This window comes from Aotus nancymaae, unplaced genomic scaffold, assembly GCF_030222135.1.
Source record: "Aotus nancymaae isolate 86718 unplaced genomic scaffold, 86718_ANA_hifiasm-v0.15.2.pri h1tg000016l, whole genome shotgun sequence".
Classification (NCBI taxonomy): domain Eukaryota; kingdom Metazoa; phylum Chordata; class Mammalia; order Primates; family Aotidae; genus Aotus; species Aotus nancymaae.
In genome coordinates, this window is record NW_026988428.1 from 53,931,839 (window position 1) to 53,956,158 (window position 24,320).

At 33.9% G+C, this 24,320-nt stretch overlaps 1 protein-coding gene across 18 annotated transcripts in view; it reads right to left on the reverse strand.

Moving 5' to 3' along the window:
- Positions 1 to 503: 503 nt before the first annotated feature.
- Positions 504 to 24,320, reverse strand: part of C2CD5 (C2 calcium dependent domain containing 5) — a 95,980-nt gene continuing 72,163 nt past the window's right edge. For 9 of the 18 annotated variants that reach the window (XM_064377338.1, XM_064377340.1, XM_012457134.2 and 6 more), the window contains 11 exons: positions 22,076 to 22,139; positions 21,618 to 21,679; positions 21,310 to 21,408; positions 20,427 to 20,516; positions 19,839 to 19,926; positions 18,597 to 18,683; positions 9,191 to 9,241; positions 8,181 to 8,282; positions 6,659 to 6,849; positions 3,556 to 3,702; positions 504 to 1,815 (listed from right to left, as the gene is read on the reverse strand). In XM_064377338.1, the coding sequence (XP_064233408.1) occupies positions 1,684 to 1,815; positions 3,556 to 3,702; positions 6,659 to 6,849; positions 8,181 to 8,282; positions 9,191 to 9,241; positions 18,597 to 18,683; positions 19,839 to 19,926; positions 20,427 to 20,516; positions 21,310 to 21,408; positions 21,618 to 21,679; positions 22,076 to 22,139 (1,113 nt within the window). In that variant the 3' untranslated portion in view covers positions 504 to 1,683. Of the gene's footprint in view, positions 1,816 to 3,555; positions 3,703 to 6,658; positions 6,850 to 7,857; positions 8,283 to 9,190; positions 9,242 to 18,596; positions 18,684 to 19,838; positions 19,927 to 20,426; positions 20,517 to 21,309; positions 21,409 to 21,617; positions 21,680 to 22,075; positions 22,140 to 24,320 lie in introns of those variants that run through there. The other 9 variants (XM_064377345.1, XM_064377344.1, XM_064377341.1 and 6 more) reach the window with 4 other exon arrangements.

Here is a 24,320-nt window from a genome sequence, read left to right on the forward strand (position 1 = left end):
ATCTTGGCTCCACTATTTACTGCCTTTGTGGCAACTCACACAAACTCTCAATTCAGCTTCCACAACTATAAACTGGTGCCTAACAATAAGGTTTTCATAAGGATTAAAAGAGTTAATACAAAAATATCTTTATTAGACTGCCTGGCCATAGTAAGCATTCAATAAATATTAGCAATTGTTAAAATACTACATTACCACGTCTTAGAAATTATGTACTTGTCTAAGCACTGACTGTAGGAAGAACTTATATGTGTTTTGTTCACTGCCTAAAACTGTGCCCTGCCATCTAGCAGGCATTCAATAAACAGCTGCTGAATGAACACCTACCTAACCTGAAACAATGAAAGAGCCAAAAGCACACCTACACACCCCTCCAAAATTAAGACTTGTATTTAATAGGTGCTTTACTAGAGAAACGAATGGAGATGATCAGATGGAAAGTGATTCAGAAAACTAACAGTACTACATGATGGAGGTAAAAAAGAGATTTAGAAATGTTCCAGTTTCTTTTTATAAACTTTTTATTTAAAAAATAAAATTATAAACAAAATACAGAAAAATATTGACACCTGTGATAACAAGGAAATGACTCTTAAGGGCAGTTTGTTGTCGTGGGGGAACAAAATCATGAGTTTTGTAAAGAAATATTACTGTGCAAAGGAGGAATGTAGTATTTAAGGGTCATTTACAATGGGCATTTGGCATCAACAGAAAAAGTATTTCTATGTATACATTCAACATTCTGCAGCATATTTACATTCAAGTTACATTTCCAAATTCTATGCCAAATACAGTCTAACTCATCATCAAAAATCCCTCAGATATTACTAAAATCCTGTTTATTTGGTAGGAGTGCAATATTAACTTATTAGAAAATAATTCTATGTTCCTATTAGATCAACTATTTTCACTACTTCAACAAAATTCACTGACATCTTCTTCCCAGTTGAAGTCAAGTCTCTTTTAGACAAATTCAATACTAACTCAAATGTTGCCAGTTACAAAATTCTATAATAATTTTTTCCTCCTTCCTTAGAGACAGTATTAAAACTTTCAATGAAAGGACACCAGCTATTATAAATTATTTTCTTTTACAAGAGTTAGGATGTATTACAGATACAAGTTGCAGAATTTTAACTTGTTTTCAAAAAATGGCTGAAGCACTTTTTCTTTCCAGTTGTTATTGAATTCCTCATCAAAATAAAACACATTCAGAAATCTACATAGTAGTTTTCTGAAAACTTTTCTCCATTGTCCCCACACATTTCCCAAATCAGACTGCATACTCACTAACAATTGGCAAAACTCTTGCTTAGTCTTTTAAATTACACTGCAGTAGCTATCCTCATTTCCTGATAATCTTCCCATTTCATTTTTTAAATTATGATTTTATTAAAATCAACATAAATTACAAAGTTTCCATCTTTGCTACAGTTCACTTAAAAATTTATCTTAACTTACTGAAGGGTCAAGATCCCACAGGGCCTGTCTGTCTAGAACAGGCAAACAAAATGTCAAGAATAGAAAATTCTCATGCCTCCAAAAGACTCGAGGCAAATCGAATCTACTCAATTCTTATTTATCTCAAATTAAGTTTAATTTTAAGTCTAAGAAGATAATTAATGACAAAATAACGGACACAGATAAATTCCATTTAGCTGAGCTCTTTTTTCCTAATTTTCCTCAGGTTGTAACTTCACCTTCAGTACACGATGATTGGCAGTTGGCAGTAGGTTGCTGAGTTGACACTACTTCTAAGTCAGATTCACGAACAAAAACCACTGCGTCGCCACTTACATTGATAAGACACTGTGCCTATAAGAACAACAAGCAGGACAGGTTCAGTTATACTCAACATGTTCATATTCTGTTACATAAGGGGCAGCGCTGTACAGCTGAAAAAGCACAGGCTTCTAAATCATTATGATAAAGACAGACAATCCAACAGAAAAATGAGAAAAGGGTAAGAGGGCAGAGGGAAGAAAACTCAAAGAGCTCCTGTGAACATATGAAAACATATTCAAGCCCTCTATTAGAGATATACAACTAAAATGACAATGACACACTACTTCATATATACTGGCAAAAAAGTGTAAAAGCTGGATGTTGCCAAGTATTAACGACATGAGACAACAGCAACACACTTAACACTGCAGTGGGAAGCGCAAACCATCTAGAAAAGAACCATCCCTTAAAGGAGAAAGAGAACACATACTTTGTGACCCATCAATTCCATGTATATGTGTTCCCTAAAGAAATCCTGGACATGTATGCAACAAAGATTAATAAGTAACTTTGCATTGCATCATGTTTACAATAGCACAATACTAGAAATAACCTAACAGTCCATCAAAAGGGAAATGAAAATAAATTGTGGAATATTCATGCCTGAAATACTATATGGAAGTAAAAAATAACCTAAAGCTTGATCAATAGAGTAAATCTTATGAAAAATTGACAAAAACAATTTGCAAAATGATATATACAATATGAAATCATTTATGTAATTACATACACACATATATATTTATATAAAGAATGTGCAAAACATCTCAATGGAGGGGAACTTTGGAAATCTCTATGGAAATTACAAAGGTACTACTCTGACCTAGCAATTCTGTTTTAAGGAATTTTCCCTATAGAGATGCTCACACTTGTGCTAAACACTTTTGTATCACATTTTTTTTGTAGCACTGTATGTATTAGCACAACATTTACTGAGAGGAACCTAAACGTTTACCAGTAGGGGACTAATTGAAAAAATTCTGGTCGACCTATTATGTGGAGTGTTATGTGGTTGTAACGAACAATAAAGGTAATCTTTATGACCCGAAATGAGAACGTTGCCAAGAAAAATTAGGTGAAAGAGCAAGCTGAGGAGCAGCATGTACTGTAAAGCTACCACTTAAACTGGGAGATAAAAGACTATATTTATATATATATTTTCCTGTATGTATCCAAAATCTCTCTGGTTACATACTCTGGAGTGTCATATCTCTAGAAGTTACCAAAAAACAAAAATAAAAATAACAACCTAAAAAATTTGGTTGCATGTGGGGCAGAAAACTGGCTAGAACAGCAGACAGGGAGAGACTTTTCCATTCATACGTTTTTGAATTTTGAATCATGTACTACCTATTGAAACATTTTAGATACCAAATAAGACTACAATTAATTTTTTAAGATATAAAGGCATGCGTAAGCATGACAACAAAATTAAGATGGTTCATTCAGTTAAAAGAGGAAACAGGCCCACTGAGGCTTCATCCATATTTTTCCAAACACTCACCAAAAAGAGGGTGGAAACAGTAACTCAGGAGCACAAATTCCAGACATGATTAAGAATAATACCTAGTCACCTGAGATGTCAAAACAGCATGTACTGACTGGTGACTACGTATGACCATGGTTATTAATAAATTCATTAAAATGTCTTAAGCATCTAGACTCAAATAGCTCTAAAGAACAATTCTCATTTAAAGGAGGTTAGGGGTAGGAAGCCATGGAAGAAATTCTCAGGTTCCTGCCAATCAGGAATTTTTAACCGCATCTTACCTGGTTTTTATTTGGATTCTCCATGAAGACACACTGCTTCATTATGTAGGAGACGACGGCATTCCCTCCTAACGCAGCAACATGAGCTCTCACCATTGCAAATACTTCAGCAATAAAAGCATGGAGAAAACCACTAACTCCTCCTTCCTAAATAATAATGCACAAGAAAATCATACTATATACACATGTGTGGATATAGCAATGTATACAACACGTCAAAGAATATATATTAAAACATCCTAAATTATCTTAATATAACAAATAACTTAAACTTCCCTCACAATGGGAATTTACTGCATGAATGAACAAACATTTACTGAACACATGTCCAGACAAGGATTTACTATCCTTACTTTACAGAAGATAAAGCTGAAGCTCAAAGAATTTATAATTTGCCCATGACTATCTATGATCAAATAGCTAGCAAATGGCAGGGCAAGCATTCAAATTGTGCTTCCTCCTTCAGTATCTCCATCAAATCATGCTCATCATCATTAAAACAAATTGATGGTAAGCCTAAACAATAAAACTTACCTACTATTCATACCTCTCATTCTGAACCTGAATTGTGTTCCAATCAAACTTGCCTTTTTTCAGTTTCTCAAATGCACAAGCACTTTTCCTACCCCAGGGTCACTGCACATGTTGCTCCTGAAGACTTTTCACTCAATTTTTAAGAGGACAACTCATTCATTCCTCAGTCCCAATTTACATATGTCTTCAGAGATAGATACCTTCTCTGACTGTGAACTCTAAATTAAAGTCCTCTATTATACTCTCTGATAGCCTCTGTTCAATTTCTTTATATTACTTACTCTCCCTTGTAATTATATACTAATTACATGAATAACTGTTTATGTCCACTATGCTCCAGTTCTACTAGACTGTAAATTCCATTAGGTCAGGAACTGTATCTGTTTTGCACAAAACTATATGCTAACATTTAGTTCAACAGATACATATAATAAGAATTCCATATATAACTGCTAGGAAATAAAATCCAGTATTTCAGAGTATTTGTTCCATATTCAAAAACAAGCAAAACAGAAATTAAAGGCTAGTCAATAGGCTAAAATGCTTTTTAACCTATGTTTCCACAAATTCTATTGGGACTTTATAGTCTAGGAAAAAATTTCCAACTTTAAACTCAAAGTTAAGGGGGAAAATGACTGCAGTATTAGAAAACCATTTTTATTAGATCACATCTTTCTGAAAACCCTGAGGATCCTACATATAGTTTTGTAAAGATCTCTCTTTTTGTAATTAAAAAATTAAGGGAGTTGCTTCAGCCTGCCTCTAACTCAATCATAGTTCAGTATATTCTTTCTTTGACTTTTATCAATTTCCTCCTGTTTATCAAATCAATAAATTCTGATGACAGTAGCTACAGAGGGTTAATTTTAAAAATATTAATTCAATGTAACAAAACAACTCATCAGGCAATTAACATATTTGGGATATTGTGCTTCACAGTTAATATTATAAGTTTCTGTTGAAGGAAAATCTAACAAGAAGCAACATTTTGAGGTATGGGAGCTTAAGCAGTCAAAAAGGCTTAGGAAATAAAATGTTATGGATTCAAAATAATGTAATATCCATGTGCTACCAAGAGCAACTGGAAAAGGTTAATTCGTAATATATGCCAGCTTTTCACACCAAATCTTTGTCAAATTTAAATGAATGTAGAAGTATCATCTATTTTAATTGATAGTTTATTTTTCATCTTAACATAATTAGAATGATATAAAAACAAATTTATCTTCTTTTTTAGGGAGGAGACAGAGTCTCACTCTGTCACTCAGGCTGTAGTGCAACTGCACAATCTCGGCTCACTGCAACCTCCACCTCTCAGGTTCAAGCAATTCTCGTGCCTCAGCCTCCCAAGTAGCTGGGATTACAGGCATGAGCCACCATGCCCAGCTAATTTTTGTATTTTTAGTAGAGAAGGGGTTTCACCATGTTGGCCAGGCTGGTCTTGAACTGCTGGCTTCAAGCAATCTACCCGCCTTAGCTTCCCAAAGTGCTGGGATTACAGGCGTGGGCTACGGTGCCTGACCTAATTTACCTAAAAGAAAACATCCACCTAATTAATTAAATAATCTATCAGGAGCTATTCATTCCTTTACACAAAAATATATTGTGTTTACTCTGTGTGCTAGGCACAGAATGGTGAGCACAATATTAAAGAGAGTATGCAGGATGTTATTCCTAAGAAAGTATAGAAACACTGCTGGTGAAAAAGCACAGCTAAGTCATCTTCATAATGAATATATTTTTAAAAAATACAAACTGCAGCTAAAATAAAATTTGAAAAGATTATTGGATGTCACACCTCAGTAATTAAAAAATGTCCCTATTCACAACATTAATGTGCTTGGTAGCCCTGTTCCATAACATATGACACAACATAATTTTTCTTAAGTTTAAATTCCTGTGTTATAAAAGATATATAACAGGCTGACTCTGATTCTGAACTTTTCCCACATCAAACAAAATATTACAAAGTTTAATGACACTCAGTGTGAGATAAGACTGAAGAAATGTCATCCTCATACACTACTGGAGAGAGTAAAAAATGAGTAGCTTCATTCCTTTCTCAGGAGGAAGAAACAACAGAGTTAAATTATATAAACTATCTGTTTAGACATGTATCTATAATACAGTTCTCTACTATTTCTAAATGTGATCTGTCAAGAATTTCTAAAAATATTTATAACAGGCAATATATATATTTTAGATATAACATCTAAAATTACTACTTCAATGATAACAGGCAAATAACTACTGAGAAACCTAAGGTGTTATTTCAGGGCATTTTAAACTTCTATTCAAACACAGATATTTGTTTATTCACTATACGATAAGGTTCTAAGATTTCTAAAAGTAAATAGGTTTAAAACTAACACAATTCTTGTGATAATCCCAGCTGCTAAATGAAATAAATCTAATCTAGACTCAATCCAGATAGATTATTAAAATACAAATAAATATTTGTAAATTATTTTTGGCAAAAAATAACAATTTGAAACTTGTTTGGTTTTGTTACAAAATCTTCAATCAGAGAAATTTCAAAAAAACAATGAAATAACTTCTATAAAATTACCTCCCGAAGAGAAGTAGTCTCTCGAATAAAAAACATGTTAATTATCCCGAGATACTTAGTTATTTTTGCTCCAGGAATGAAAGAAAGAGGTGTCATCTTAACAACCCCAACTGTGGAATTTGCACAAGGTGGAGCAGAACGATTCCGGAAATTTCCATCACCCACTGGACTTGCTTTTTCAACTGTCACAGCTAAAATTGGAGAAAAGGAGAAAACATTTAGAACAGACGCTGGTAACACAATTATTCCCTGAGGTTTCCAAATAAGTGATGACAACATTCAGCTGTCTGTGAGGCTAAGCCATGTCATGAAAGAAAAGAAATTATCATGCACTGCATGCAATTAAAAAAGAGAGACAGAAAACATGAGAGGAAATGCTGGAATGGAATTCTTTTGGAAGAAAAATGGCATTCCTGCAAAAGAAAATGTTGATGCAGTGTAGCTACACACACAATGATTGGTTATAAAGTGAAGAAAAAGAAAAAGCGGCAGAGCATTAAAATTATCTGCTGTAGGAACAAATTATTACAAGGAGAGTGTGAAAGTTGTTATATTTCCCAGTGCAATTTTTCCATCTTTTTCAGACGACTTCATCATTGTCAACTTGTAGATAAACCTTATATTAACTAATTGTAAGGTATCTGTTTTCCAAACCTTTTCGATAAACCAACTCATAATTTTAAAAGCTTTACATAATGACCTCTGCTAGCTAAAAGTTGTTTATAAAGTAAAAAAAAAAAAAAAAAAATAGCTACCACTTACTAAATAACTGCCATTAAGCCAGACATATACATATATATATAATCCTTACAACAACCCAGCAACATAGGTTATCATCATCCCCATTTCATGCATGAGGAAATGGAAGGTTAGAGAAGTTACTTAACTTGCCCAAGGTCTCATAGCTACTAAAGTAGCACTTCTAGGATTCAGAACCAGATCTGTCTGGGTTTCACATCCTATATTCTTTCCTCTGAAATGTAGTTTTTTCCCCTTTGAATGTATGGTAAGCTCTTTCACTCAAATATACTGATCTCAAAATTTACCAAAACACATGGGATATAGATAGCATATACGTAATGATTCTGATCCTAGCAGTAAGGTAAGAAGTAACTACTTTCTCTCCAGAAATTCTTTATTCGTTTAGCCCTCTGCATATCACACTTAATAAACCAACAGATGCCACATATTAATAGTACCTTGGGTCCTGGAAGCATGTCTCTTCAATAAGAGAGTTGGTAATTTCCTTCCAACTACAATGATATAGTATCTATTTATATACTTTTAATAATACCTGCACAAAAAGGAAAATTTTAAAAACACAATTCTATAGGTAAAATTAATAAATCTAAAGGCCTCTCAATAACTTTGTCAAAATGACCATTAGAGTCTGCAGCTTTCACACTCTAGTACATGATGGATTGGCAATGTTATTACTGGGTAGTAAGGTCTAGCTTTCACCACTGGGAAATCAGGGATATGTTTCTCAGATTATCATAATGTGGTAGAAACATCCGCCTACTTGTCTTAATTGATCCACGCCTTATGGTCTGAGCTTTCAGTTTAATGAGCTCTATCCAGCTGCTGCATCTGTCTGCAAAGGAACTGTAATCAACTGACGTTGCTGAAAACACAGACAGAAAACAAAAGAAAAAACAAAGAAAAAAATATGGATGATGTCTCTTACTCGTCTTAACACTCCTTTCGATGATGTAATTTAACTGTAACTCAGAAAAAGAATGGTCCTTTTCAAGTCAGGTAAGAGAGAGATAGTAAAGAGTCAAGCTTTAGACACTGATTTGTCCAAAACCAAGTTCTTAGTTAGCAGGCTGAGCATTTTTGGTGATGTCGTAGTTATGAAGTCTCTTAGGGAGAGCCTGAGTGGGGTCTAACATAAATATCTATGAAAGGGCCACATATTGTGCTTTAACTAACATTATTTCCCATTCTTTTTAATTTACAATATTTCTGTTGTTTCTATTTTAGAACTTTATAAACAAAACTTTGTGAATCATTCCTTTCCTTAGTTTTACCCTAATTTTTTTAAAAAAGAGAGAGAATCAAAGTTGAAGAATACATTTTAAAAAGTCACTAGCTGATTTATCTGTTATTAAAATATCTTCTTTCTACCATCAGTAACAGGAAAACCGAAGGGTCATTTTTGTTAATGTTTTGCTTCCATGTGTGACTTTGGGCAACAAAGCCTCTGATAACATGGGGTTGGGGGAGGTGTGAGCCTCACAAGTTCCCCTTTTAAAAAGAGTAACTTTTAGTACTGCTAAGCTGGAAAAAAAATTTTAAGGAGCTAAAATTTTATGCTTAGAAACTGGGAAACCATTAACATACTAAAATTTTAAATATTAGTTTAATTGATGATTTTTAAAAGAATATATTCTACCTATAAAAAAAAAGCCAGATTTTGGCATCTATTCCATATTGTCCAGTGCATTTCTTTGATGTCTATAATTTTATGCACCACCAAACTAGAATTTTACACCTTTGGTGACTATTTGCTTAATTAGACAAACTCACCTCTCTGTGCAGCTGGTATACCTGAGTTAGAACTTGCACTCTCCAGGTGTTCTAATAAGACAATATGAACAACATTAGCTCAGATGCTAAGTACAAGCCAGTACCTCTTCTTTGTTATTTGTTAATATCTTCTATAAGCCAGAAGAATAGAAGGAAATCTTTATGGCTTCATTGCAAAAGCAAACCAAATAGAAGTATTTAGGTTTAAAATGCAGTTTCTATTGATACATGAAAACTAGCTCAGTTCATAAATACCATGCCAAAGAAGGCTACTTGCTTACTATAACACAAAAAGAGTTTCAGAAACTTTATAGTCACAAGAAAATATAAACACAGTAACAAATGTGAGTATGATGAAAGCAGGATGTGAGGCTGGGTAGAGAAAAGTGTTAATGTGTTGGGAAGAATACCTGAAATGGAACATGGAAGGGAAATGTTTGCTGTGGGGAAGAGCCTATAAAATTAAAAATTACAGACAAGATAATGATTATGCTTCACAGATCAGCATAAGCTACTCCCTAGTCTTAACTCTCCTCACCACCACCTTCTTCATTTGAGGACTTCAGTATCAACAGCTCCCTCTGGTGGTATCAAGACTTTGTGAAACTAAGAGTCATCACAGAGATAACTAGGAATCCCAAGCCAGCATCACTCCCTTTCCAGTAACCTCATGACAGGAGCATCCAGAATTTTCCCTGATATTTTTTGTTACAGGTATGTACAAATTTAAATAGCACTATAAAAAAACTTCACAATCTATTTTAATGCTCATATTCTATCCACATTAGAATATTTAAATTTTTGTTTCAAAGAATTTTACAACTAAAAGAGTAGTGTTACCAATTTAGAAATAACTCATGAAAACCACTGAGAATCATTTGGGTTGGTCAGTTTAAATATATGTAGGTATTTACTTAGTATGTATTTTTAGTATCTGTTCTCATCTCTGATATTGAGTGGAAAAAACAAGGCACACAATGATATGTAAAATACTTTTTTTTTTTAATTGATGAATAGAGTATCTTTGAAAGACAGATGGTAAACTGTTCAAAGTAGCTGCCTCTTGGGGAAGGAAATGGAGAAGGGAGCCTTATTCTGGACTACGTGATTTTTGTAGTATTTGAATTTTTCACTATATATGTTTATTACTTTTACCCCCTAAAATCTGTAAGGGGTGAAGAGGGAAAAAAGAGAGGGAAAATGTTTATTCCCTGCCCTCAAATATAAATGCATCTGAATAAAAATCTGAAAAACCAAAGTGTTTAAGGGAGAAGATTTTGATTTCACTTAGGGAGAACAGGTTCATCTTTTAACATGCTTGCTATCTTAATATTTCTCCCAGAAAAAAAGGCTGAAGAGGTCCAAGGCCAGTTGGTCCCAGCAGCAGATAGACATCAGCACCTTGGACTGGTCTGAACACCTCAAATGTCTGATGACCTCAGACTCCCAGACCCTCTGCTCCTCCTGATCACAGTTTGGTTTCCCAAGTGACAGGCTTTTCAAAAGAGAAGGTACTGAAGATATATGCAGTCTGGCTCACTGACAAACCAGTAGTTCTGGTTTAAAAGAAATAAAATGACATGCAGTCTCTAGGATAATACTAAATTTAAAACATCAGATTTCACCATTCAAGGGTAGAAATCTCCTCAAAGTCTTTCAGGCTTTGTTGAGTTGTGCACAGTTGTGTGCCATTTGTAGATCTATACAGAAGAGTTTGAAACAAATGCTTCTTATATTAGATCCCCCTTCTAGCTGCAAACAGAGTCTCAATTAAGCCACACAACAGTCCACTTATAATGTGGTTTCCCATCTAATGTAAGAAGATTATTTTGCATTTTTTTAGAAGTCACTACTAAGTGATAACCTCACAAGCCCCAAATAAACAACCCTAGCAAACCAAAACAGGACCATGGTTTTATTATTCCCCGAGTGCACCCTAGCAATGTTTAACAAGCCCTATGTCTAGTGGTGTGGGAGGGAAACTAACCCAGGTTAAAAGCAGTTTAGTGGAAATGAGCATATTGACAAAAAGGATTATTCTTCCCTCAGACATTCTCCAGTACATCTAAAGTCTGAGACTTTTCCATTTTTCTAAATAACTCGTCATAACCAATGACAAATGTATTTGTTAGCTGCTGCTATTATTTGAATGTACATCTCCTCTAAAACTCGTTGAAATTTAACTGCCATTATAACAGTATTAAGAAGTAGGACATTCTGGCCAGGGGCAGTGGCTTGCGCCTGTAATCCAAGCACTTTGGGAAACCTAAGTGGGCAGGTCGGTTGAGCTCAGGAGCTTGAGGCCAGCCTGCACAACATGATGAAACCCCATCACTACAAAAAAATACAAAAATTAGCCAGGCATGGGGGTGCCGGTGATCCCAGCTACTAAAGAGGCTGAGGTAGGAGGATCACTTGAGCCCAGGAGGTAAAGACTACAGTGAGCCAAGATCATAGCACTACACTCCAGCCTGGGGGACAGAGTAAAACCATCTCAAAAAAAAGAAAAAGGGGGGAAAAAAAAAGGCCAGGCACGGTGGCTCACGCCTATAATCCCAGTACTTTGGGAGGCCAAGGCAGGCAAATCACTTGAGGTCAGGAGTTCAAGACCAGTCTGGCCAATATGGTGAAACCCCACCTCTACTAAAAATACACAATAGATTAACTAGGCATGGGGGTAGGCACCTGTAATCCCAGCTACTAGGGAGGCTGAAGCAGGAGAATGGCTTGAACTGGGAGGCGGAGGTTGCAGTGAGATCACGCCACTGCACTCCAGCCTTGGCAACAGAGGGAGACTGTCTCAAAAAAAAAAAAAAAAAGAAAAGGTAGGACATTTAAAGCCTGATTAGGACAGGTCTCCACCCTCATGGGTGGGATTGATGCCATTATAAAAGGGGGGATTTGACATCCTTTTCCTCTCTTTTTGCCCTTCTGACCTGTTATAACACAGCAAGAAGGCCCCAGCCAGATGGTAATACATTTATATGGGACTTCCAAACTCCAGAACTGACAGCCGATAAATGTCTTTTCTTTGTAAACTGCACAGTCTCAAGTGTTTTGTCACAGTAGTACCAAAGAAACTAAGACAACTACAGTAATAAATTTCTACACTGATCAGTACATCTTTTGACTATTCACTTTATATCATTAGGATTTACAGATCATCTTTGCTCTAGATAATTAAAGAATATTTGAGAAAATCTTGTCTTCTAAATATTACTAAAACTAAAAAAAATTCTACAAATTTGGAAACAATTCTCTGGCAGATTAAAATATATGCAATTGGGAATCATTATAATTTATGTTTTATTTTCCTATTTAAACATTCTCAGTTTTATTATGATCAAAACTGGGTTTTATGTTTCTTTAGGAATTTCCATCAATCAATAATGCATTGATTAGTTATGCCCTATAACTACTAAATCTAACTTAATGACTGAGGTAGACAAATGATATCTCTAAACATTCAGTATAAACCTGATCTATGAGGATTCTCAAATAATAATGAATTGATGAGGAAATTGCCATATTACACTTGTAAATTACTAAGGCACAAAGAAAGACAGAACTAGCTTCAATTTGGACAGTTTATAAAGGAAAAATTCAACTGTGATACCTAGATAGTACATACATTAGATAACAAAGACAATTAACTTTATTATTTGGGTCATTTAAGTTTCTAATTAAAGGTGTACAACATCTTAAACCACTTGTCTTTCTGCTTCAGTCCCCTTCTTAGATTTTCCTGCTTCCATTTCCAAGTATGCAATCCTCCTCTCGCTCCTATCTTTTTATAGCTTCTCTTCCAAATAATCTGTTTTCTGTCAGTAACTGAATTCAATTTTCTTTGCTTTTTACTCCCTCTTCTAACTGTGGATTTCACTGTCCTCAAGCTGCCTTGAAGAAGCTACAGAGGTAAAGAATCTTTATTCCTACTTCTCCATCCATTCTCTTGCCTTCCTTCCTTCCCATTTCTTGGATGAGTTTTTCACACATTTTTCTCTAATTAGTTTCTATTTTTTGCATTCTCTTCCCCTGAGCATCTCTTTCCTTTTAAAACTAGCCATTTATTATTTGGCTATCCAAAAACATGGAGAATTTTAGCAGTTTTCTATTGTTGCTGCCACTTGGTCATAGTGAAAAAATATACTTTTTAAAAAAATAGAAACAACAGAGGTGCAATGGACTATTAATATATAAAAATGCTTTTAATTAGTATAAGGAATTATATATAGTCATTAAGAATTCAAACCATTGGCACGAAAAGTAAAAGCTAACTTCTGTATTTTTTTTACAAATGTACACTTTTTTTTAAACAAATGTACACTTCTAATTGCTAGCCTAAAAGAGTGTTAGCAAGACATTAAATTGAAACAGTTAAACTATAATCTAGAAGTGAGACTGTCTCTAAAAAGAAAAAAGTCTAATTTGGCTTAACAAAAGAAAAAGTAACTCTTCTAGCCTACAATAAAAAACTTCTAATGTAGACACCTAATTTTGAAGTACAGTGTATTGTGGGTATAAGCCAACTTGTTTTCTTTTATGTCGTATTTCAGATTTTAACCTCTGCTTGCCACAGCAATCAGCAGCTAATGTAATAAATAGAATATTCCTGCCAGCCTATAGCTTATGCCACTGAACATGAGGAAAGTACTCTAGCAAAGCAAAACAAGAAACAAGGTGGGTATTAAAAAAAAAATGTCTTCTATACAGTTTTACTCAACAATATTTAAAACTAAAATTGACCTAATTAAACCTTTTTAAAGATTTAAAAGATCAGTGTTCTAATGAAAACTATTATCCTACCTTAGCTAATATTTTTTAAGAATTTAAAATATATTTAAAGTGGTACATGATTTATACACACTTGTCTAATCTAAGTTCTTAAGCCCTACAATATAGCAACCAATAGCTCAAGATATAAGCCTTTAAATATTTCTCTCAAGTAATATGCTAACTTTTTTTAAAAATTACATGTATAAAATTCTTGAGATAAACTGAAGTCTATGAAAAAAATCTTGCTGATTTTTTTTACTCTTCTCCCAGATTACCTCCACCGACTCCCCCTCCATTTTGCTCTTTCTTTTATATATATATAGAAATATATATATACACATTATTTTAAAGCCTGTTAAAAATAATTTCAGAGAAAAACTCAGGTTTGGATATCAATAAGGAGAAAAAACATAAAAATTGTATTAAAATTTGCTATAGCTATCATTTTTCTCATAACATACTCTTGTATAAACATAAGTAATTCATGTTGATACCGTATCATCTATCCTTTAATAAATTATTTAAGCTCAGCACTAGTTAATATATCAAATCAGAAAAATCAAGATAACCAGCAAGGTAACACCAAATCAACCATAAATTTGAGACACACATCAACCTACTTTGTTACTTTTAAAAACAAAACCAAATATAATAAATGATGGAAGAAAAAAAATTGAACATGGATAGACAATTCAGGCCCAGGCTTACTCTACACAGTGAATTAAGATACATGTTACTGAAGCAACATTTCTTTACATGACATCCACCCATTTTCAATAACACAAAAAGATAATGAAAGGTTTATCTACAAGTAAAAAGATGGAAGTATTAATAAACATACTACGCTTGGCTCTTGAAACTACTCCCCCAGTCAATATAAAAGGAAATAAAACATTTTAACAATCATCCTATTTGTGATTAAAAACATGAAATATAAACTGGAATTCAAAGTTACTGAAAGAAAAAAACTATCACCTTATCTAACTTAACAAAATGATTTAAAAACTATACTTTTGTTTATCAGTATTAGTAGTTGACTTTTAAGCCTCTTGTGGTTGCATATTTTAAAAATCAGACAAGTCTTTTGAGCATTTATCCCTAACACTCTACCTTCCTCTCTTCCTATTTCCACTAAATTGCTATGCTTAATTTTTCAAAACATTGCCTTCTGTCATGTTACAACATTCGATTACTCCATTTATACTGTAAGACTCTATTATATTTTTCAGGCCTTTTCAAAACCTATCTTACCCTCAAATTTTCCAAAATATTTTGAGATAACTTTAAAAACTATGTTTAGCTCATGTCCTCCTGAAAAGACTTGAGGAAGCACAAGACAATAAATAAGCATGCAACATAAACCACAATTTACAAACTACAGAAATATTTACAGAAAGGTACAGATACACTTTTAAGTGTTTACTGATGATCTTACAATGCAATATTCAAGGAAAAGCACATAGGTTTTACAGTTAAGCACTTAGTATAAAAGTTTTACATACATTCATATTGGATATGATGGTCTGATGAAGATGATGATGACAACAAAGGGTGGCATGATCTGAATCAATGGTTTTCAAACTTTTTGAGACCCCTTTCTTCAAGTGAAATCACATACAGAAGACGGATATGTAAAAACACATGGAATCGGCCAGGTGTGGTGGCTCACCCCTGTAATCCCAGCACTTTGGGAGGCCGAGACAGACAGATCACAAGGTCAGGAGATTGAGACCATCCTGGCCAACATAGTGAAACCCCATCTCTACTAAAATACAAAACATTAGCTGGGCATGGTGGCACCTAGTTACTTGGGAGGCTGAGGCAGGGGAATCACTTGAACCTGGGAGGCGGAGGTTGCAGTGAGACAAGATCGTGCCACTGTACTCCGGCCTGGTGACAGAGCAAGACTCCATCTAAAAAAACACATGGAATCTAAGCTGCTCTGTTTCAAAAGAGTAGGGAATCCAATCTACCCTATCACTCCTATCTTTCTTTGTTCCCTTTCACCCTGCCTCCTGAAAGGCCATGAGATACCTCTGACATGGTATCTCATGGTTCGGAGGAGCAGAATTTAAAATTAGAATTATTGATTTAATTGGTTAAAAGTTATTTGAAATAATTTTTTATTTTATTTTTTTTGAGACAGGGTCACTCTGTCACCCATGCTGGAGTGCAGTGGCATGATCAGAGCTCACTGCAGTCTTGACCTCCCCAGGCTCAGGTGATTCTACCACCCCAGCTTCCTGAGTAGCTGGGACCACAGGCACACCACCATGCCTGGATAATTTTTCTATTTTTTGTAGAGAAGAAATTCCTAGATTCAAGCAATCCACCTGCTTCAGCCTCCCAAAGTGCTGGGACTACAAGTAGGAGCCACTGCGCCCAGGTGAACACACTTAAATACACAAGCTCGGTGTGACCTTGGGGACTAATTTAGCTTTTGATTTACTTTTTGAAAATGTAAATATGTTAATAATTGAAGAACCATAAACTACAGAAACCCAAGGAATTTTAGAGATTAGAGAGAATCTTAATCTTTTCACATTTTACACATGAGGAACTGAGGCTCAAAAAGGTTACACAATTGGCCCTTCAAGTTCTCACACCTAATCAGTAGCAGAACTGAGAAAAGAATCCAGGTTAGTTGCTTTTTCACCCTACCTCATGGTCCCTCTCTATTCTCCCTAAAATGAGTTGCAAATATTTTAGGTACTGTTCAAATAGGACTTACTCTACTCAAATTCGTATTTTCTTGTTTTTTAGTCCACAAAGTATCATTTTGCATACCATATACTAACATTTGCATAAGCACCAGTTTTAATTCCTTTGAAAACTATAGCAGAAGTGAAAAGTTGTCCTTATAGACAGACAAGGCAAACTTAGAGTTTAAATCTGATCTTTTGCAGAATTCGGTAGGTAATAACAACATAGCAAAACAGAGCTAATAGGGACCCCAGTTCCACAAATATCTATTCCTACAGATTAGCAATCAATCAAACCTTTGTTGATTAGGTTTTAGGGGTTTTTTGCGGGGCCCCTACTGCAGAATAAGGATAAATGAAATTATACCTAGAAGTGATTTGGAACTAACCCTGAATAAATACAAGTTTCAGTATAAAGTAGACGTTAGATGTTAAAGGAAAAAAAAACTTGCTGTATAGTGAGTCCAAGGAAGACTTTTTTCTTCTTTTTAAGAGAGGGTCTCTCCCTATCGCCCAGGCTGGAGTACAGTGGCACAATCACAGCTCATTGCAACCTTAACCTCCTGGGATCAAGCAGTCTCTCACCTCAGTCTCCCAAGTTGCTGGGATCCAGGTGCACACCACCACATGCAGCTAATTATTTTTTGTAGAGTAAGGGTCTCTCTATATTGCCCAGGCTGGTCTTAAGCTCCTAGATTCAAGCGATCTTCTAGCCTCAGCCTCTCTAAGTGCTGGGATTACAGATTTGAGCCAACAGGCCTGGCCTAAGGAAGACTCCTGACAGTTCTGCTTTCTGTCTGGAAGTTGTATTTAATTTATAAATCTGAACTCACATTATTTTTGAATTTGATTTTTCCTCTCTGTTCTTTCAAGGACATTGAGATACACTACAATTCTCTATAAAGTTCTAAATCAGAATTGTAGGTGATGACAAAAAGGAAAAAGGACCAAAGTTACCACATTACAAAGTTCAGAACCTGGAAGCAGCTTATTTTTCATCTTCAAAATATGAGACAAGATCTGTTTATCTATATAAACAGATCTTGTACTGATTCAATAAAGATTCTATTGACATATATGCAAAGTGAATATAAAACTATTCTATATTATACATAATTTGATATCAAATAACAAGTCGGAATAATAAAATAATATCAATTATAAGACATAAAATTTAGAATAGCTGATTTCAAATAACTGTATCATTTCTCAAATTTCATGAAAAACATATCGAATACATAATGCTACAAAATAAAAAATAGTAATTTAAAAATTTTTGTAATAAAAATTATACTAAAATAAGATGAGAAATGAAAAACAATACCTCTCACTTTTCTCCAAAGATTATGCAGATCAAAATAGATTTATTGCTATTAAATTAAGAAGCTATCAATTTGCACTGGAAAAAAAAATGGCAGTGTCTTATATAAGCACATAACAATGTTCTTCAGTTATCACCACAGCAAAGACAGGAAGCTCATCCCTTTCTCACTTGTACTAATACCACTCAAAACCTCTTCACATATCTTCTGGAAGAAAAAAAAGCATTCTGTTGTCCATGAAAATCGAAAAATTTTTGTGAAGGTTTAATTGTTGCTAGAAAACAACGTACCAAATATAATATAAATATCAAGTGTTTTATGTGTGAATGGTTACTTGGGAAATCCAAATCTTTGAAAATAAAGCTTTAATACATTAAGGTATGACAATGGAATATCGTAAGAAAAATTCCCTTAATAACGTAAAATGAAATTACTTGAGAAATTAAAATAATAGGAATATTAATTTCTCCCCTTTACGAATATGAAGAAACATATAATGAGGGAATGAAAGATACATTTTCACCTCAAGGTTAGTAAGATTGCCTATAATGAAGAATCAAGTGAAAGGAACTAGAAACTAGGATTTGTGTTTGCTTTTTCCCTTACCTTTAGCTGGTGGTAAAGGATGTGAAGGAAGTGAATCTGAACACAGTTCCAGTGGAAATTGTAAAAGTTCTTCATTATCTGTAGAGGCTAGAAAGGCAAGAAAAATAAGTTATTTAGTAATGATCTATTATTAATTTTTTAAAATTAAGAATCTGTGACAACATACATATACATATTCTTAGCTCCATCTCCCCACCCCAATTTATTGTGGTTATTTTCTTCTTGATTTCTCCTACGGAAACCTTCCATCTACATGATGCTGGGAGTGGTGCTACCTTCCCTGGTAAGACTCTTGTGAGATTTTAAGAGATTAATACCGGCAAATCACTTAGCACAGTGCTTTGCAAATAATAAATGCTAGATAATAATTAATATCCTACACTTTGTCCATTACTAGTTTTTATAATACTTAAACCAGTTACATGACTTCTTTGATAAATATCTGAACACATAATCATTTAATACATCTACCTGACATTAACTCACTGCTCAAATCTTATCAATGCCATACATGTAGAATGCAATCAACTTTTAAAAGTTTAGGACTAATCATGGAATATCACAGAAAAAAATTACCTTAATAACTTATAATGAAATTACTTGAGAAATTAAAATAAGAGGAACATTAATTTCTCTCCTTTATGAATATTAAGAAACATATAATGAGGGAATGAAGGATAAATTTTCACCTCAAGGTTAGTAAGATTGCCTATATTTCATTTAGCCAGTATGTCATCTAAACTATACAAGAAAGTATAGTATCCTCCCTTATGTGTTTTTCAGAATACATAGTTTCCAATTATTTGAATTTCTTCAGAATTTATTAAGAATAGTACTTCCTAAATTTTACTGGATTAGGGCCACCTTTGTGAATCTGTTGAACACTATGGAACTTGTCCTGAGAACAATACATAGGCACACAATTTTGCCTTGAAGACCTTGCTAGAGATCTTAGTGTAGAAACCCCTATATTACTGCAGAATTAATATGCTGCAACTTAAGTCTAAATAACCAGCAGCATTCCCTATGTAAATACCAGTCAAATACCACCTAGTTGTGTGTGAAAAAAATCAAGTCAGCCATATGCTTATCCACACAGTTATCGATAAAGATCAACAGAAAAAGCAGCAAATATTCTTCAAGAAACAAGACATTTATTGAATTCACTTGTCCTCTATATTTTATCACTGAACCGTAACACAGACAAACACAAACTGAACCTCCTATCTATTAAAGGTTTACCTCTTTGCAATGATTTTTCAACATGTGTTTTGGTGGTTTGTAAAGCCTGATTTTTGTCAAAAGTTATTGCGACTGCTGTAACTGTAACCTAGAATTACAGAAACAATACGGTTAGCACAATAATCACTGCCAAAACTAAGTTTCTTACATATTTTTTTTCAGTACCATGCAACAACCTATACCAAATACCTTTTCTGGTTAAAATTCTCAACCAGAATTAAATATAAATTCAGATACACAAATTACAACTATGTCAAACAGGTATACCTAAAACTAAGTATCCCAGAAAGAACTCAAGAACCTTCTCTTAAAAAATGGGAACTGGTGAAATCCCACATATTGAGTACAGGTCCTACTGTATACATGCTAGAGCATACATGTGCTTACTCCCTTGGATAACTAAAATCCAGAAAAAAGAAGCATACATGGCCTAATACATACTAACATATCTTTTAGTATTGTGAGGTAAACTAGTATATGCTTAAGTTATTTAATTATGGCAAAATTATAATAATTAAACAGATAATAAAAATAATAAAACCAATCAGATAAAGACTATTCTCTAATAATGGACTAAATCTTAATTACCTGAATTAATTCATCTTCAGGCAGAGATACTGTAAAATTTACATGGCAAAGGCAGCAGGGGATCATAGATCGTAGTTTAAAATACAGGCTCTATACAATAGAAAATATTAGTAATGTTACTGTTTTATTTAAAAATTTATAAAGCTGATTTTCTTAATGTACATAATATTATAGCAAATGGAGAGTTAAAAATTAAAACAAAACAGGTCCATTTTTGTTTTGTGTATTCTTACATTAAGAATATATTTTTTGGGCCGGGCGTGTTGGCTCACGCCTGTAATCCCAGCACTTTGGGAGGCCGAGGCGGGTGGATCACGAGGTCAAGAGATGGAGACCATCCTGGTCAACATGGTGAAACCCTGTCCCTACTAAAAATACAAAAAATTAGCTGGGCATGGTGGCGCGTGCCTGTAATCCCAGCTACTCAGGAGGCTGAGGCAGGAGAATTGTCTGAACCCAGGAGGCGGAGGTTGCGGTGAGCCGAGATTGCGCCATTGCACTCCAGCCTGGGTAACGAGAGTGAAACTCCATCTCAAAAAAAAAGATATATATATATATATATTTTAATATTGAAGTAGACTATAAGATTTAATCATTTGCCAATAAGTTACAAAAAATAAGTTTTTAAAAATTTACACATATACATTAGATTTTTATGAAATCTAAAGCTATTAACTAACTTAAATTAGATTCCTTTTATAGTACGATATAGTAAGGGGGAGAGGACAACTTTAGTATCTCATCTGATGACAGAGGTAAGATAAGTAGGTAGGAATGATTCAGCCCATAGCTTTGTAAGATATTACAGATAATACAGAAAACAGACACTTAAAATTTCATTATCTTAGATGTTTGAAATAAAATTTAGTCAGAAGGTTCCTACCTTGAGCAAATTTTCACAGAGATCATTAAAGTTCTTATTGAGAGCTTGATTAGTCAAGTTGAGGCTGCTTAATCTGATTACTCTTACTGAAGTGAACATCTAAATGTGGGTGACATAACATGTCATTTTATTATTTTTAACTAAATATTTGAACAGTTGATAAATTGCCAAATAATTACCAATTTAACTAATCCAGTAGAATAAGGATATTTTAATTGCAATAAAGAGGTCAAAAAGAAAACAGATGGATGGAACTTACTAAAATAACTTACGTGTTATTTGCTTAAAATTAAGAAAAAAAGGTTTACCTGTATTTCAGATGTCCAATTATTTATACCGGGCATAATCTCTGTATTACAACTATAAAAACCTGTCAAAATAAATTATAATCAAAATATATGATATTTCATTGATTTTTCTGTTAAATGACATTTTTCCATTATTACATGAAATTCTAACTATAAAATCCTTCTTTTTTTTTTCTTCTAAAACTATACCTGCAGGATACTTTAAACCATCCTAATAAATTATCATAGGGATTCTTTTGCATGTATAAATATAAAAGGACTAAAAATCACTTCCACCACATAAATATAAGTTCAAACATAAATATTTTTAACTTTTGTTTTTCTACTTTGGAGTAGCAAGTACATGACAAGCTGTTGATAATTCCTTCTTTTAAAGTAAAATTAGTACTATAACAAATATGAGCTAAAACATTTATATGTAAAGCTAGTTTCATCTCAAAGGTAATTTTTTTGTTCACCTGAAGGAGGAGGAACATCAGTAAGTAGAGAGTGGACATCTTCCATGGCATCTGTATCATCAATCTTAAAATAAAGAGATTAAAACTATTATATAAGTAGTAAATGCATAATTATTTCACATTTTTGAAAAAATGTTGGCTGGGTGCATCCCAGCACTTTGGGAGGCCAAAGCAGGAGGATCAGGAGATCGAGAGATCAAGACCATCCTGGCCAACATGGTGAAACCCTATCTCTACTAAAAATACAAAAATTAGCTTGGCCTGATGGCAGGCACCTGTAGTCTCAGCTACTCAGGAGGCTGAGGCAGAAGACTCACTTGAACCTAGGAGGCGGAGGTTGCAGTGAGCTGAGCTCCAGCCTGGCGACACAGCGAGACTCCATCTCAAAGAAAAACAAAACAAAACAAAACAAAACAACTGTTTATTAGAATCAAGAAAAAGTAGAGTCATTTTTCCCTAAGTAAAAATGTATAACAAGAAAAAAATTCTAGTATTAGTAAATTCCTCCACAGTAATAACCAAATACTTCTAAGTGAAATATTTTACATACAAAGTACGCTAAGTTAAAAAAAAACTAGCTATTTCTCAAGCCTTTATAAGAATGCTTCTAAAGACTTACAAAGACATCATAAGCAATCATTCCAATTTAAATTAATAAAGCGTAATCAAATCCTTTGACTAAATGCAGAATTGCTTTACAATGGAATTAGATAAATTTAAAGGCATATCTAATAATAGGTCTAAATTATATTTTTCTAATAAAATGAATAGGTCTAAATTCTATTTTTCTTACTGTATTCCACTGTGAATAATAAACAGGGAAAATATCCAGCTGGACATGTACTGACATGCAACTGCACCTCAGTTTCTAAGTCCTAACCTGCAGCCTTGCTAAACTTCTTCTCGCATCACCCTCAGGACTTCAAGAACCACTTTCACCTCTACTTCATATGGCTACCCATAGTCACAGCCATACCTCAACCCATTATTCCCCAAAACGCTCCATACCCAGAATCTTGAGCATTCTCTAACTACAGTCCTGTCTCTCTGTCCTCTTTTACTGAATCTTCCACTAGCCCTCTGTCCATGTTTGAAACACTGTTCTCATGTGCCTCTCTACTTAGCCAGGATCCCAAGATCAGACATATTGATAATGCCCTAGGATCAAACTTCAGGTAATGTTTGACATCACCTGGAAAGTTTGTTAAACAGATTCCTGGGCTCCACTTTGAAATTCTCATTTACTAGGTCTGAGGTAGGGGCCCAAGAATTTGTATTTCTTACAAGCTCCCAGGTAGAGCTGACTGATGCCACAAGTAGTCACGTCACACTTTGAATAGCATTGCTCTAAAAAGTACCCTGGAACTTTTACCCTCCTTGACATATTTTCCATTCTCAGGCTGTAGAGAAATGTGGGGAAAAAAGTAGGGGACAAAAAACCACATAAGTTGTGTTTTCTACAGATTGACACTCTCACCTTGATTAAGTCTTGTGTGTCTCTCATAGACCCTTGGTACAGCCACTGGCACTGTCCCTGACTCTTTAAACCTCCAATCCCATCCCAATACAATGCTACCACCAGCTTTCTGCTACACTGAGATCAAAGCATCTATTTTTTTCTCTCTCAACTTACATCTTACTCATTTATTTTCTCCTTAAATATGAAAAAGAAAAATCTATCTCTTTGGGAACTAACCATTCTATGGGAGAGTGCAGAGGAAGCAGATCTGTGAGGAAAGAGTCTTCATAAATTTTCATGTGACATTTACTCTCTGGGGAAGTTACTAAAGTGTTCTTAGTATCTTTTTTATGAAGATGGATCAATTATATCTTTTGAATTCAGTAAGAAAATACTCAGAATTCATAGTGATTAAATGCAAAAATATTACAATTATAGTAACATAACATACAAAAGTAATAATTACAATAAGTTAAAGAATGACATTTTAATTTCTTATTTAAATTCATTCAAGTTTACAAAAATAACTTCAAAGGTTTAATACTATTTTACCATTATATCAACCCATACAGTAATTTTTTCAGAACCATCTGCATTATTTTATCAGTCACCTGGTATTGAACAAACATGTACCAAGTTCTGTTATTTTCAAGTTTATTGTAATTTATATAATAATTTTTAAAATATTTATAACAGTTGTAATAATATAAAAGTATATTAATTTAGTATGAATGAAAAAATGTGTATGTTAGTTTCCAAAACCTTTAAGAAATTAGTCCAATGCAA